The sequence below is a fragment of the Lycorma delicatula genome, chromosome 2, assembly GCF_047948215.1.
Source record: "Lycorma delicatula isolate Av1 chromosome 2, ASM4794821v1, whole genome shotgun sequence".
Classification (NCBI taxonomy): Eukaryota; Metazoa; Arthropoda; class Insecta; order Hemiptera; family Fulgoridae; genus Lycorma; species Lycorma delicatula.
The window spans coordinates 6,473,383-6,490,495 of record NC_134456.1 but is presented as its reverse complement, the minus strand read 5'-3'; the positions used below and the strand labels follow the sequence as shown (position 1 = coordinate 6,490,495).

The following is a 17,113-nucleotide window of genomic DNA, read 5'->3' as shown; positions in this document are numbered from 1 at the left end:
GTTTAATACAAATAAGAAGAGGAAGTGTTCAAAATGCCACCCTTCAACCCATTTGAATTGTGGCATTACTTAAACAATGAATTACACATCCTTTTCTCCCAAAGTTTTGTTCTAATTTATTAAATAAATAGAATTTTTAGTTGACAGTTGAGGTCATTTGGATTTTAAAAAAATACAATCTCTTTGATAAATCCTTAGCATGGAAAATCACAGGGAGTCAAATCACAAGAATAAATAAATGTATGTGGTTGTCATTCAATTGTTCCTTCACATTATATACATTCAGGTAAAGTTTGATTAAGGTAGTCTTTTACTTGAAGAGCATAATGAGCAGGTGTTCTACCTTGCTGCCAAACATATTGTTGGCAAACAGAATTGTTTAATAGCTCAAGAATAACATCCCACCGCTCTTGTTTTTTTTGTGATCCACAAAGAACATGAACTTCAGGTTCAGTAAGTTTCTTCATAATTACAGTAGTTTTGTATAGTTTCCTTTATCTATTATTTTAGCTTTTATATTTTAAAGACTGCGTCTGCGATATTAGTATTGAGTTTTATTTCACTTTTTAAAATTTTTTTTTAATAAATTTTTTGTTATATAATTTATATTAATTTTAAACCTTAATTATTTTTATTATGTTAGTCTTATTTTACCTTTTTATTAAAGAAAATTTCGGGCGATGATAACACACAGGTGTTTTTTGCCGCCCCCCCAAAAAAAAGGAGGATTTTCATAAGATTAAGAATACAGTTATGGTGATCTACAAGGCTATTGAATCTGAAGTCTTCATGCTTCAACAGACCATATCACTGAGCTAGAGAAATGAATATCTACTTTACAACAAGTAATAAATTATTTACAAAATTTGAACCTTCTGTTAGAATCTTCACAATATGGATTAAGTAATCTTGGGCTGTAATACTTACGGGTTACAATTTTTTTAGAATCTTTATTTAGTTGGTCTTGGGATTTCCAGTCTAACACAAGCATTTTCACTATATGTATGTCTCTTTACTAATATCTCTGTAATTGTTGATCATCTTTTAACATCCAAGTAATTTTAGGGCAACCTGATCTTGAAGCATCAGATAGTATTGTATACCTCCACTATTGTCAAATGTTATGTTCAGCTTACGCAGATATTGTTGAGTCAGTAGTGGAGAATTAGACAGTCTCAAATGGATTTGTTTATGGATAGCAACAGGATAAATTTAGTACCTTTTAGATTAATCCCATAAATAAAAATTTGGTGTTGAGATCAAAAGATCGTGAAGGCATAGTTTAATGGGAAATTATATGGTCATTGAAAGATTCGCGCAATAACTCTTAATAGTCGAATCGGCAGTGTGGTATTTAGCACCTTCTTGCTGTAATCAGCAATTTGGTTTTGAATGTTCAGTAGTTAATATTCTGTGAAAAAAATTGATTTTTGATGCAAATTGTGCATCAAGTTTTTTGGAATGCAATGGCTAATCATAATAAATGTGAGGATTCTCATTACTCCATACACAGTTTCCAAAAATACAATACCATGCTTCATCTAAATAAAACACAACCTGACTGAAGGTCCAGTTTATCAATTAAATTTGCCAAGTGACTTTCCTAAAGAGCAGAAAAGTAACTGATGAACGTTTTGCAAACTGTCATCATCTAACAATGATAGACAACCACTATTTTATATTGTGCTATCATGAAAATTAGCCATAAAACCATTCTATTGAATGACAGAATATAATTATCATTATTATACCACAATAAATATTGTGAAAGCAGCATACTTGTAAAACTACTAATACAGACAAAGAGGTAAGTCACTTGATCTATACATTTTGTCCTTATTCATTACAATATCTCGGCTAAACACCTGCCTCGTTACAGATCCTATAACAACAAACATAAAATCTACAATTGCCATCCACTTTGGGTCGGGTAAATGAATGCACTGTAGAATAAGAAAAAACCTGGAATGTTGAGTAAAAAGTGGCGAAAGAAACGTTTTATTTAAATATAATAAAAAGAAGCCAAGATGGAATATAGCATAAAGGAAAACCTGAAAAAAGAGACTGGATATGGAGAAAGCTTTTGAGGTGAACTATTTTGAGTATAGGTATCTGCAGCCTGACCTAATGATGAGTGGACAAAGAGAAGGGATGCGTAGTTGGAATAAAAAAAAAAACACAAAAAATGAATTCAATCTTGATTTTTTTTTCATGTTATGCAAAGCTTTATTTTAAAGATAAAAAATATTTATAATTATTTACTTAATTAAGATCACTGTTAAACTCTAAAATTAATCTTTTTCACTTTAGTATTGCCTGAAATATTTATTTTTTCCTATTCATTCAAGCATGCATCAAAGATATTCCTACAGGAACCAGACTATGACTACAAACATATGATTCACCACAACCTCCATTGTATAGTTTTAATAAGCTTCATTTTTCTAGATAATGTTAAAAAACATTGCATACTTTACTGTATATAATATATGTATAGTATGTGCCTATATATATATATATATATATATATACAGTATTGTATATACTGTATATATAATACAGTCTGTATTATATATATATATATATATACATATATATATAATACAGTCTGTATTTTATATATATATATACATATATATATATATAGTATACAGACGCGCTGATACAAGCATCACTCCCACTGCGCAGTTCTCCCACCATAGTGGCGCTGCAGCCCCACCACTCTCAAGCTCCAATAAGAGCATGCACAAGAGTGAATTTTCAATTCATTGTCGACCACCACCTGGGGAAGAAGAAGAAGATGACAGAAGAAGTTCCCTGGCTGGCTCAACATGGGACCTCCTGATGGATGCCATCCCCGTCAGAGCAACAGGTCAGCCCGCAGAGGGGGCCGCTGGACATGGACGCTACCTTCCTGCTCCAGCTCCAGCTCGCCGGGCTTCAATCGCCCTGGCTGGCAGTGTCAGCAGCAGGAGCCAGCCCAGCATGGATCGCTCGTGGAAAACCGCCTCAGTTGTGCTGGTGAAGAGTGACTGAAGCTGACCCGATACTGCGGGGATCTGGGGTCCACCACTGCCACACTGTAATGCGGACCCAACTGCCGCTGAGAGAAAGCCTGGTCAGACTTCACAACGAGCCACAACTTCCCGACTTCACCGGAGACCAGCTTGTGAACCCAACAGTTCTTCTCAGAGCTAACGCAAATAACGGACCTTTTCAGGGCCACCACAAGGTTATGAATTACGAGCCATAAAAGCCATTTGACGACAACAGCCCTTCTCAGGGGTACCATAAGATTAGTAAGTGCCACGTGCCGTTACTTCATTGTTTCTTGTGTTTGTTTTTAATCATAAATCTTAGTAATTTATTACTAAACCTTTTTCTTATTGTGTTGGTGGATATTTAACACATTACTAACTATAATTAATTAAAAATTCAAGTGCAAAGGCACTTGTTAAAAAATAACGACAAATTGCTGATATAAAATGATTGGTAACAGGGTATAAGACTGTGCATGTACAATGCTTCTCATTGTAGAGGTTGTGGTTCAAGGCTTATTTAAATTAATTATAATTTAATATGTGTCCCTTAATTAAATTTCTAGTCACAATTCTACTGGGATCAAATTAACAATATATTGTGGCTGAGCAATCCATGGATGTAACAAGTTACAGGAATAGATAAATCAAGAAAGCTACACTAGATATTTATTGAAATATTATATCAATTATAGCAATATTAGATTAATTAAGCCATTTTGTCAAAAATCTGATACTATTTTCAGAGAAAAGAACTCTTATCTCCTGTACCTCAAATACTCTACTTTTTATTACAGCCATAAGAAAGGTCACAACAGATAGCATAAAGCAAACAAATTAATCAAAAGTAGAACTGGAAATAGTGTATTGTTTCTACTAAAATAAACAAAAATATTCATGTGGGCAAGTATCTTATCTTGCTTTATCTTACTTCTCTCTGCCATTTTGTGTTTTTCTAATTTATATCTTAATAATGGACTGAGATATTTGAATAAAAATTTGGGTGAACCAACATTTTTTATAAAATAAATAAATTTGAAAATTCCAAAATGATCATTATGAATATTTAATTATTATTAGCTCCATAAATATTAGTTTTGTCAAATTAATGTTTTTTAGGTAAAGGGCTTACTTTTTATTGCAAACAAAAAAATACCTCATTTATTCAAATTGGTTGATAAAGCTGAGGTATGAGTGAAATCGATAAAGTAGATAGCAAAAATGATGCAGTCTAACAATTTCATTATGTTCTATTATTAGAAATAATAGAAATTTTAATTAATTTTTAACTCAATTGATGAAGTGAAAACAGGTAAAAAATTAATTGTTCTATTGCATAATTTTTGAAAATAACGTGAGATAAGGGACTTGACCACAAGAACTTCTTTGCTTATTTTGATCTCCTGAATCGGGCACTCAAGTTTGGCCAACTTCTGTATATAATAATCTAAAAAAGGTTTAAGTCCAACTAACAGACAAGATGTGTATTATAATAATACTACAAGAGTGAAACAACTTACAAACTACAATAATCACTCGAACAGTAAATTTTCAATTAAGCAATTAAAAGGGCGAATTACAAAATAATTTAAAGATTACAAAGTGATACTTACAAGCAGTATTTAGCGTTTTACTCAATTTTCCATAGTTATTTATTGAATGTTGCTGATTATGCCAATAAAGATTAAAAATCAATCCTATTTATTTCTATCAACATTAACATAAAATGAACTAGGAATTGGAGTCACATAAATAATCTTAAAAGAAGACAGTAAACTATATTACAATAACTTAATAGTTTTATAATGCAATTCAAACAAAATTTAATTTTCTGTAGTTATATTTTGTTACTAAATATTAATATAAATTGCAAAACAAATTTTTCAAATGTAGAAAGCAACTATTAAAAACAATTAACATTTAAACGGCAACTATTAAAAACAGCAGACATTTAAAAACAATTATTAATGTAAATTTAATTAAAAATTGAGCGTACTTAGAAGCAGTGACTTGTTTCAGTATTTATAATAACTTGAAATATTACTAAAATATAATATAAATTACATTAGAATTGCAAATACATTTAACAGTCAAATATTAATTAGATCTTACTGTACTAGACATCGTTTTATTGAACTCATCATCAATAAATGATAAAAAAATGCACAAAGATAGTTTTATGCTCAGAAATTATCATCTGGATAGGTACATTTACATTTGCAGATCTAATGTAAATGATAGTTATAGTATATGATAAACTTGTAGTTCAGTTAGAAATTTAACATTCCAACTAGCCTTCATTGGTTCTGGATGGCATAAGTATGTGTGATGAGCAGCTACTGTCTTTGATTTGAATGGTGGGATAAGTGTCATTAGGTTACTTTAATATTCTACATTACTAAGGCTGTCTACATAGTGTACTACAATGATCAGTTTTTAATTTTGGCAAACTATTTTTCTTATGCAGTCTTGATGCACGAAGTAAGAATATTATGAAAGAAAGTCTTGTCAACTCAAAAAAAGTACTTCTGGCACTGTTCCATATAAAGCTGGGTTTCATGAAGCACTTTGTTAAAATTTTATCAAAAGAAGAAAACTACTTTAAATACTTTACCTGAAGCTCCCACACCACTCGGAAGCTAAGCTGAAAAAAGGAATATTTGTAGGGCCAGTTATACGAAGCCTTACAACAGATAAAAACTTCCTCCCCGCATAATATTATATTGAAAAAGAATGTTTTGATTTTAAGAAAGAACTTATTACCAAACTTTTAGAAACATCAAGAATTCTGGCTACAAAAATATTGGATGTTCTATAAGCATAAAAATTCACATCTTAACCACATAATTGGACTTTTAGAAAATCCTGGGGCAGTAAATGAATCTCTTTAATATTTTGTTGAATGCTTTCACCAAGATATTAGAGGAAGGAAAAAATATACCAGGGACATTGAATGTCAATAAGTAGTTGACTATTGTTGGATGCTACTATGTAATAATCAAGATTCATCACACAAAAGACAAAGCAACAACAGACAGCAGAACTCCATAGAAACAAAAAGACATGATAACGCTTCCAATTAAGATATACAATTTACTGTACATTATTTTAAATAATAGTATTTGCCAATAAATAAATTTAATGAATACAAAAAATACATTTGAAAAGCTTTCCCTCGCACTTCTATAATTTTCATACACACAGTAAAAATGGTAGTTAGTAGATTGTGGAAAAAACTGTTTCAGTGTAAAAAAGTGTACTTGTAAACAGTGTAAAAAAAAGAGATCATACACAGACTCAACAGCTCAAAAAACACTATTTTCAGTATAAATTTTTACAGAAGTTTTCAAAACCTTAAATTTTACAGGCTCACTATGTAACTATTCAAGTTTTCTTTATTTTTATAGTTCAACATTTGTTTTTATAATTTTGCCTTGATTATACATCTATTTAATTATCTAGTATTCCTGTTTTGTGTATAACTATAAATTAGATAAATAACATTACAAAAAAATTTTCTAAAAAATATATACTATTTAAAATAATTATTATAAATTTTACTGTTCAACTAAACAAATGCTTTCAGACTTAAGATTAGTTCAAGAGACGGGTAATTCTTGCTTAATACAACAGAGAAATAGAATACTAATTATTTTTTTACATATTACTAAAATTGTTCAGTGACCAGATGATCTGCATAGTCCAGGACCATAAGAACAATAATCTACTGGGTTTCTTGCAGGAACAAATATATGTGTTTCTGTCTTTTGTGGGAATGCTAATCAAAGTTAATATTTTTTCCTTCTGTTTTGAATGTTCATTATTTAGATTCATGAAAAAAAATTACATTCTATTAATATTAGAAGATATACCCTCTTTCTATGACATTAGAAATCCATTTCAAACAGCATATTCAATGATTCATGATCCAAGGGAAAAACAAATAGTATGTATTTCCTTGCTTATCCCTTACAAATATAGTGCTGAAGCTTGCAGTAAAATAGTCTCCAGTGGAACTATGAATATTCAGAAATTCATTTTTAAGAAACATATACAGACAAACATAAAAGAAACAGGTGAACAGAGATAAATACCTCAGAGAAAATTAGTATAAAATGGATCTATAACATATTACTGAGCACGTGACATATCTGAAAGAGTAGCAGATGTACAAATAGACAGTCTTGATAAAATAAATAAATGGTAATGTAAACTTGAGTGTCAATCTTAACAAGCCGCCTAATAAACATTTTTATGTATTGATGGTTCAACATCTTTCACATGAGGGAAATGTTTGTACAGAGCATTCGGAAAGTTGATGTGCACTTAAATTATGGAAGTGTAATGTGAAAAGTTTGTTAATTATTACTTTGCACTTTTATTTCATTATTTTATATTAACGCATATTACAATAACTGAAATAGTTTATAAAAGCTGTTGAAAATGACCTCCTCCAAAATCAATACAACACTGCACATGTTTCAATTTGTTTTCAAACACCAGCTAATGTACTGGAATGACTCATAAATATGTTGTTATTGCGGTCAGTCGTGCATGATCTGTTGTGCTACACTGCTTATCTCACTGTCCCCCATAGAAAATAATCTGGGGGAATCAGATTGAACGATCATGTAGGCCACAAACCCCTCAAAGTGATCTTTTCAGCAAAGACATTTTGTAAAAAAGTCATTGACCTGTTAGCTATGGCGCCATCTTGTTTGAGCTAATTGTAATTGATTTCCACCTCTGTTAATTGACTAATGAAGTTTGCTAGAACAGCACAATAATGATCACTATTAACTGTATTCTAAAAAAAGATTGGACCCACACATGCATTCAACTCACACCGACCCAGAATCTAATTTTTGCTATATGTAATTCAAGGGGATTGCTGTCGACCACAATAATGTATTTTGTGACTTAATATACCCTCTTGGATGAAACCATGCTTAATCAGTAAAAAATATAATGAGGACACCTACGGAATTTTGGACAATAAAACGTTTAAATCGTTGACAATAATTTAGTGTTTTGGCATGATCTGTAGGTTTCAATTCTTGAACACATATTACGTTGTAGGAGAAAAATTTCAGGACTTTTCTTACAGTTTTATTTACGGTAGGTCTGATATCTTGCTGCTGTGATAATTTACACACTGACTGACTGACTTGGTCATAGCATCCAAAATATCAAGCAGCTTCTGTTCATTTAGTTTGGGTGGACTGACATCTTGGTTTATTATTGAGCAATGCCCAATAAACCTACGGGGCAATCAACAAACTCTGAAAGAACAGAATGCACCTCATAATTCTAAAGCATAATGCACAATGACTTTCCAAACACACTGTAATATAGCTATTTGTGGAACAGTCAGAAAACATAACCTGAACTAATAATAAGAGAAAGGTTACTGTACTACTTCTTGTCTGTAGCACAGTGCAGTCATTTTGTTACACAATGTGCTTCAAAAAGACCAAGCTTTAATAAGAGCATGCCAACCGGTGCAAAGAGCATTTAAAAAAACATTGTTAACTAGTGGCAACTTTTGAAAACCATTTGACGCATCACTTGGGAAAGACTGTAAGAGCAGATTGCAGTGTTATGAATGAATCACTTGTTTTAAAGGAAGAAGAGTACCAAAATATGAAGATTCTTATTCCACAGCAAAAAACAATAATAACATTTATGCAGTTTGTGCTACAGTTCATAAAGATCATTGCTTAATTGTCCAATTAATTGCTGAGAAAGTGGACATCAGTATAGAATTATGCCATCCATCCAATCCACCACAAAATTTGCGCTGTGCTAGCTAATCGATGATCATAAAGAAAATTGTATTAACATCAGTCAAGATCTTTTTGACCGTGGCAATACAGAAGAAAACTTCCTGAAAAACATTATAACAGAAGATGAAATGGATTTACAGCTATGATATGGAAACCAAGATGCAATCATCACAGTAGTTGGGGAAAGGATCACCCCAACTCAAAAAACCCCGCATTGGTCAGTAAAACTATTATAAATTTGTTTATAACAAATTGTTTATATGATCAGAGAGTAAAGATGGAGTTATCTACATGGACAGAAAGGAACTAGAGCTATGAGAAAAGCAAAATTGCCAATGTCGCAGACATACCAATTCATGATTATTTCTTATCTGCTATTATCTAGTAAAACAGGAAAGTTGTTTTTCATCCACCTTACTTTCAAGGCTTACAGATCATGCCAAAAAACTAAATTATTGTGAACGGTTTAAACATTTTATTGACCAAAATTCCGTAGGTGTTCTCATTACGTTTTTTACAGATGAAGCATGGTTTCATTCAGAAGGGTATATCAAGTCACAAAATACATTATTGTGGTCGACAGCTAATCCCCTTGAATTACATATAGCAAAAATTAGTCTGCTACCAGCAGACTTTTTCTTTTTTCCTTAGTATTAAGTAAACCTGACAGAAAATCACTTTCAACCATAAGTGAGATTAAGGAAAATATAATAAAACAGCTTCATGCCATCCCCATAAATATGTGCCAGGAAAAATTGCAAAAATGGAAAAAACATTGGAATTATGTATTGCCAGCAATGGGAACTACTTTGAATGGAACAAGTTACACACAGTTGCAATTTTCTATTTTCATAATTATTACATTAAAAGCTAATTTTAATTATATGACTATTTTAACCACTTCTTGTGCTTTGTTTGCTTCATCTTACAATACACAGAAAAATTTGTAGTAGGCGATTTTAATTTTTCTTTAAAATCCAAATGATTTTTTTTATAAAAAAAATTTATTATTGTAAGAAAAAATATGTTAACACATTAAAAAAATTTACTGAATGTCTCTTCAAAGACTGTTTACATTAAATTCTATATACGAAAACAAACAAAACAATCCTTAGTACTGTACAGAAGAGAAGATAGAATTTCTGTTGCAAGTAAAAATGTCTGAGCATTTTGTTGTCATAAAACAAATTATCATTTAACAATCAAATACATTTTGTTTTCCGTACATTCAAACCAAACTGTTTCACATTGAAGCTTTTTAAATAACCACTAAAGTTGTCATCATTAAATACTTATTATATCTATATAACAATCCCACCAAAAATACAAATTACATCCGGAGGCTTTTTAAAATAGCCTCAATAGTCTTTCTCTGTTTTCAAAATAAAAAAACTAGTTATCCTCTTCTTTTGTAAATGATAAATATACCCTAATTTTATGTAGATTTTTAGTAAATTAAAAATTTTAACATTTCCATTCATTAACAAATTTATAAGATATTACTTTTAATAGTTTATAATATTTAGTATTAAAAATGCTTATATTTTCAATAAATTTCTAACAATCTTAATCTTAAGATTTTTTAACCAATCCATTTAAAATAAATAAAATACTTTGTTTTGCAGAAACAATATTACTCTATTAATAAGTTTTGAAATATTATTAAATAAATAATCAAGAATTTTATTTATCGCGTAATAATTATCCTGATAATTAATAATTTATCCTAACAATTATATATCATGTAACAATTTTATTTTTTATTACATTACATAGTTATATCAGCATTATTTCATATTAGTTATTTTAATATATTAATATGAATTATAACAGTTTATTACTCTTTTTATTGCATTCTGTGATGGTGCTTTGTTCAAAACATTTTTTATAGTTTCCCTCTATCCTTCAAAGCAAATGTTGGAACAGTACTTTTTTAATTCATGAAACAGATCTCCTGCCATGCCTGATATGATTTAAAAATTGCATAATTATGTTCTAATTTACATAAATTATTTATTTTTTTACTGGTGACTTAAATGGCCTAGAATATTTTTCTCAATGTTATTTAAATAAAATTGTATAAATTATATAAATTCTTCACACATTTTTACTATTGCTAATGTGTGAATAACTTCAATGTAATAAGCAGTTTCATATAACAAAACAATTTTATAATGCATTAAGATTGAAAACACCATTACAGCTAATTTGACATTAGGATTTGTTTAAAGTAAATATTATCTTTTTAGTGATAGTTTAAGCTGTAAGCTTGTGTTAATTTGAGTGTTTAGCAACCTGGAAAACAGAACGATGTAAGGGTGTTTAATAAGTATGTGCAAAGTCTAGAGATGACACCCATGGTACATGCTGTGATCATCCTTAGTTTCTTACATCTCTACTATTGCATACACAAAGTTTTAGTCAAATACATTCATAATTTTGTTAGCAAAATCGACTAAGTATTAAGATTTATGAAAAATGGATAAAAAAAGTTTCATAAGATGATCAAGTATTAATCTTTGAAAAGCAAAACCACAAAGGAAACAACCAAGCTGGATAAATATTATGATGAATCACCTCCATCGATTAGAACAATTTACAAGTGGTTTGATTACCTTTGAAGTGGTCATATGAGCACAAATGATGCTAAACATTATGGACAGCCTGTTGAAGCTACAACTGTAGAGAATAGTAAAAATATCCATGATACAAAGATAGAAAACTGAAAGCATATGAGATTGCTAAGACAGTAAGCATATCAAATGAATACATACATAATATTTTAAAGGAATATTTACATATCTGAAAACTGTCTGTACATTTGCTCATAACTGATTAAAAGCACGAACAAGTAAATATTTCTAAGCACATTACGGGGCTGCTTCTATGTAATCAAGTACAACTTTTACATTGTTTCATAGTTGATGAAACTTGAAGTGAATACATTACTACCGATCTGAAACCAAGGAACAATCAGACCAGTGGGGTGCAATCAGAACTTCCTCTAAAAAAACCATTCTATCAACAGGAAAGATGATGGCCATTGTATTTTGGGATGCTCAAGGTATAAGCTTCATTAACTTTCTGGAGATTGGTAAAATGAAATCAGGATAATATGTAGGTCATCCAGAAAGTAAGAACTGTTTCCAAACTTCTTGCGCACAGCTTCAAAATTGAAAATCCCACCAACTGTACAATCAGTCATAAATTTTTTGAATGCACAAGGTGTCTGACCTCTGGATATTCATGATTACTGCCGTATGTGGTGATAGTATAACAAATAAAGGAAATTGTGTCATCTACTTACAGCAGGGAGAACATCTTTTCATGATGAGCAACACTCAAGACACCGTACTCTCATTACTTAACAACTGAAAGAGCAGATTAACAGACATATTAATGATAAACAGCATTACACAAACTTAGTGATAAATTTTCTACATGTTCACAGTCTCTGTTACATGAAAGTGACGATGATGTCATGACAGCTATTTATGGGTAGCTTATTAGACTCCCTTGACAGGAGCATACAAAAACTACTGCCACAATTTGACAACTCCTCAAACTTAGGAGGTGGAAAAACACTTAAAAATGTAGATTACGATGAATATATTATAGTTAAATAAATACAATAAATCTGTTTTAAAACAAGAATAATTTTTACTTCTTGGACAACCCTTGTGTTATGCATCTTATTGGATTGTCTAAATGAGAATATAAAGAAAATATATCTGATTAAAAAAAAGTTCTTTTTAACCAAAACAATGTGCCAGTCCACTCTTCTGTGATAGTGACAACAAAATTATTCAAATTACACCACAAAATTCTTCTACATCCTTCACAGCAGTCGTACCATCTTTGGATTAGGATCTGTGTTTCCAAATATCAAGAAGAAGCTTGCTAGAAAAAAATTTATGTGAAATGATTATTGATTAGATATTACTGATTAAACATCAAGATTATTGAAGAAATGTCTCCTATTTTGAAAACTAGAATAAATCAAACTATAAGAATGGGATCAAAAAACTTGAGCATTATTGGCTACATCTACAGACTTAAAAAATACATTATGTTGAGAAATAAAAAATATTTTTCTCAAAAGTTTATTTTTTTTTATTTTGCACAAACTTATCAATCATCCCTGATAAAGCTACATTCCAAAGCCTAAAGCCGCATTTAATAATGACTTTCTGTAAATCACCAAAGTAAATACATTCAATTAATTTTTTCATTGAAGGATTATTAGTAAGGTTTATACTGAAGGGTTATGCAGTCGTAGTTTCAGTACTGCGTAATAGTTAATTGTCATAGCAACTGAAGACAGTTAAAATTAACAAAACTGAATCTATTTATATTACTTTATTACATTACTTCTTTTAGTTTCACTGTCATGATAACTATTATTGACTCCAGTACAATGATGAAATATCAGACCCGATTATGAGGGTTTATTACAATGATTAATGATATAAAAAATTATGCGGCGTAATATAATACAACTATAGAATTATATTTATATATTTTGTTTTAAACAAATATATCTTTTTAAAATAATAAAAATAACAATAACAGTTAAAAATTAAATAACATTATGAGGCGGTGATATAAAATGTAATGAATTAGAAACTATATTAGTTATATCGACAGATGCTTGAGCTTGTTGGTTAATCGACATCGCATCTTTTTGTATACCACCAAACATAATTAATTCACCATTACCGGGTACCAAAGTATATAGAATTATATCATCTGGACTGTCTTCTGCGACCGATTTAACCGGTAACCAAGACGCATAACATTCATCGGTTAAAACACATGATATATCTAAAACAAACATCGCCATTTTAGGAGTAAGAACTTTTACAGATGATGTTGGTGATGATTGGTGAGATTGTGGTTCTTTTCTCACGGATGATAATGATGATGATGATGATGATGAAGATGAGGAAGAAGAAGGTGGTGATACAGATGCTGCTGCTGAAGGTGGAGGAGTTTTTACTTTAGCTTTATTACATAATTTTTCTTCTAATCTTCTAAGTGCTTCCAACTGCCGTTCTCTTTGTCTACCGGCATTTGTTGAACTAGTCAAAGAAGAGTCCCTAAAAGCAGCCATACTGGTATTATAAATTGATGAACTTGAAAATTCCAGTCTTTGATTTGGCGATAGACCAGAATTTCTATTGAAATTAGAGGAACTTCTATCGTGAATACTTTTAACATTATCTGACCTAAATGAGTTATTAAAACTATTATTAGTTCTTAATGAATCACTGTCACTTATTTTTACTGAACAACTAAGCGATACCCCTTGAGATTTAATATTATCTCTTAAAGAACTTGATGAAGATGACTGAAAATCCCGATTAGAATTTAATGATTCATCCGATGAAGAATTCATGTTTGATGTAATATTACTATCTTCAACAGGATTAAAGACTGATGATGATGATGATGTTGATGATGGCAGATCTGAAGAACTGCCCCTTGAAGGTATAGATGAAGATGATGGTCTACTTTGTTCCTCTAGAGGGTGTTGCTGGCTTTCTTCAGATCGCACTCTTACAATTAAGCAACCTCTTCGACCATTTACATTTACATCTCTATCAATAACAAGCGGTTCCACTACACTTTCAGATGCTCTGTAAAAAAAAAAAATATATAACATATTGTGTTACAACAAACATCTTAAAAATAAATTAAAATAATAAGATAAAATATTACATGTTATCAAGTCAGATTTATTATTGCATGTAATTAAATGTCCACGAAATTATAGGTCCATAAAAATTGAATTCATTTTATTATACTTATGGTGACTATCTTAATAAATTTCTCAGATTCTTTATGTGAAATGATTTTTACAAGTAAATCAGAAAAAATCCTGCTTTTAGAACTCTGATTAAACAACCTTACTTTATCCAATTATAACTCATTAAATTCTCAACCAGGTTAGTTAAAATTTCAAAATATTATTAGTCATAATGTTTTAAATAAACCTCCAGATTACTTTCATTTTTTTCCTTTTTTTATACTTTTTATGAAGTTGCGGTACCTCCATGAATACTACATGGAGCATTCAGAAAGTTCTGAGCCTGACACTGAACTGGCACAAATATGATCAAATGATCAATATATTTCATAAGTACAATCCTACAGATAATACACCGCAAAGGTTCAGATGGATATATTTAATTGCTTGTTTGTGGCGATCAAGTAAAGCAAACAGTTTTGAAATTTTCTGAAAAATAAAATTAAGCTGTTCTTAAAGTACTTTCTTTTGAAAAGTTTAATCCTAATGGATAAACCAAAAAGAGTTAAATACACTTTAAAGGATTCTTCTCCTTCGTTTTCAATAGTAAAAAAGTGGGCTACTGATTTTAAACATGGTTGTAGATCCATTCATTTCGGACACCCAAAAACTGCTATGACTGGTGAAATCATCACAAAAATTCATGGCTTATAAAATGATCACAAATTGAAGGTATCTGAGCTTACTGACAACACAAACATCTCGATATATCACCTCTGCTACGTTATATTTAATATTTTGAGTATGAAAAAGCTTCCTGCTTGATGGGAGTGGCATTTGTTAACAGTCAATCAAAACACATTTGACTGAACACTTCTTGAAGCTGTTTAGACTTATTAAAATGTGATTCTATTGAATTTCTTTGATTTTTTATAAGTGTAGATGAAACATGCATTCACTATTTCACGCTAAAAATCAAACAGTGGACAGGTAAGAAAACTGTAAACAATTCCTCTAAAGGAAAAGTCATGGCTACAGTTTTTGGGATTCTTGATGGTATGGTACTCATAGACTACCTGGAAAAAGCAGGGCCACCAACTGATAAGTATAATGCTTCACACACATCTCGAGCTGTTCTATAACCTAGAAGTGCTTCTACATGTGCCATAGTCACTGGATTTCATTCTCAGTGATTACATCCTCTTCCCAAACCTGAAGAGTTTACGAGCAAAAATTCACTTCAAATGATGAGGTCAAAGCACTTATTTTACAGAATTGGGCAAATCATATTATACTCAGAATATTAAGATGTTGGAAAGTCGTTTGATCTAAATGTATCAAATTGCAAGGCGACTAAAAAAAGATTTCTGGAAACTCTTGCGTTTTCCATCAGGCTAAAAATGTTCTGAACACCTCTCTCTCATACTTGTAAAGATATGGTATATACTATTTTGGCTTCATTATAAATAAAAATTATAGAATAAAACTAAATGAAATTAAGATGAGCAGATTTTTTATCAAAATATTTTTTTTCATTACTAGCAGACCCGGCAAAGCTTTGTTATTGATAAATTTGAGTATATATGTAGATTAAATTAACACAATTGAAAGTTTGATAAAACATTAACAAAATGAACATTACGGAACTTCACTAAATTTAATCTTTCCTTTTTACCTTTCTCTCTTTCCTTTTTCCCGTTTTCCCCTTCTTTCCTTTTACCTTTTTTGACTTTTCCCTTTCCCCATGTGTAAATCGGTGCAGTAATTTTTTAGTCTATAGCAGACACACATATCAAAAACATTGAAATGGAATTGTAAAATATTTAGTATAGTGTGTGTTGCTTTATGTCCAACAGATAGCACAGTTTTAAAAAAAAAGCATGTTTTTACCTGTCACAGGTAAAACATCTTAGGTAGTAAATGCTAAGTACATAAAAACACACGCGTATTCGAGTGCAACATTGTGTCAATATTTCAAAGCAATCAGTGAAGAACTTTCAGAGATTAAGATCTTGAACAAACGAACATTTACATTTTTATTTATATAGATTACTTTGTGGAATATTGCTGAAGATCAACACACTCAGATTCTTTTCTTGCATATTCAGCTGTTGATAAATTTTCCATAATTATTATTTATAATACCAGTAAAAAATTCCATAAATTCTATTACAAGTATGGAATTTGTACTCTATACTAATTCCACAGATTCCATATAATAACTGTAAATATTCAATCCTATGCTAACATATCCTTTGTTGTAAGATATCGGGACAAGTACAGAAGCTTCTACAAATAGAAAGTGAGAACAAGAGGGACAGACAAAATGAAGTAAGAATGTAAACAAAGAAATAAATAGAAAATAATAAAAACCTGAGAAACAATAACAAAGAGAAACAGATATTTTTTAGAATAATAGAGGATCAAAATAAAGAGAATGCTTTAAAATAAAATAATAGATGGCACACGAGATGTTGTTTTGAAAGTATTATGCATGAATGAACAAGAAGATGGGTCAGCTGGTGATACAATACAACTCC

At 30.4% G+C, this 17,113-nt stretch overlaps 1 protein-coding gene across 1 annotated transcript in view; it reads right to left on the bottom strand.

Annotated features, from left to right (window-relative positions):
• Positions 1 to 10,498: 10,498 nt before the first annotated feature.
• The window catches only part of Fbxo42 (F-box protein 42), a 29,559-nt gene continuing 22,944 nt past the window's right edge, over positions 10,499 to 17,113 (bottom strand). Inside the window, exon 8 of the mRNA XM_075358218.1 lies at positions 10,499 to 14,463. Within this exon, the coding sequence (XP_075214333.1) occupies positions 13,404 to 14,463 (1,060 nt within the window). The 3' untranslated portion in view covers positions 10,499 to 13,403. The remainder of the gene's footprint in view (positions 14,464 to 17,113) is intronic.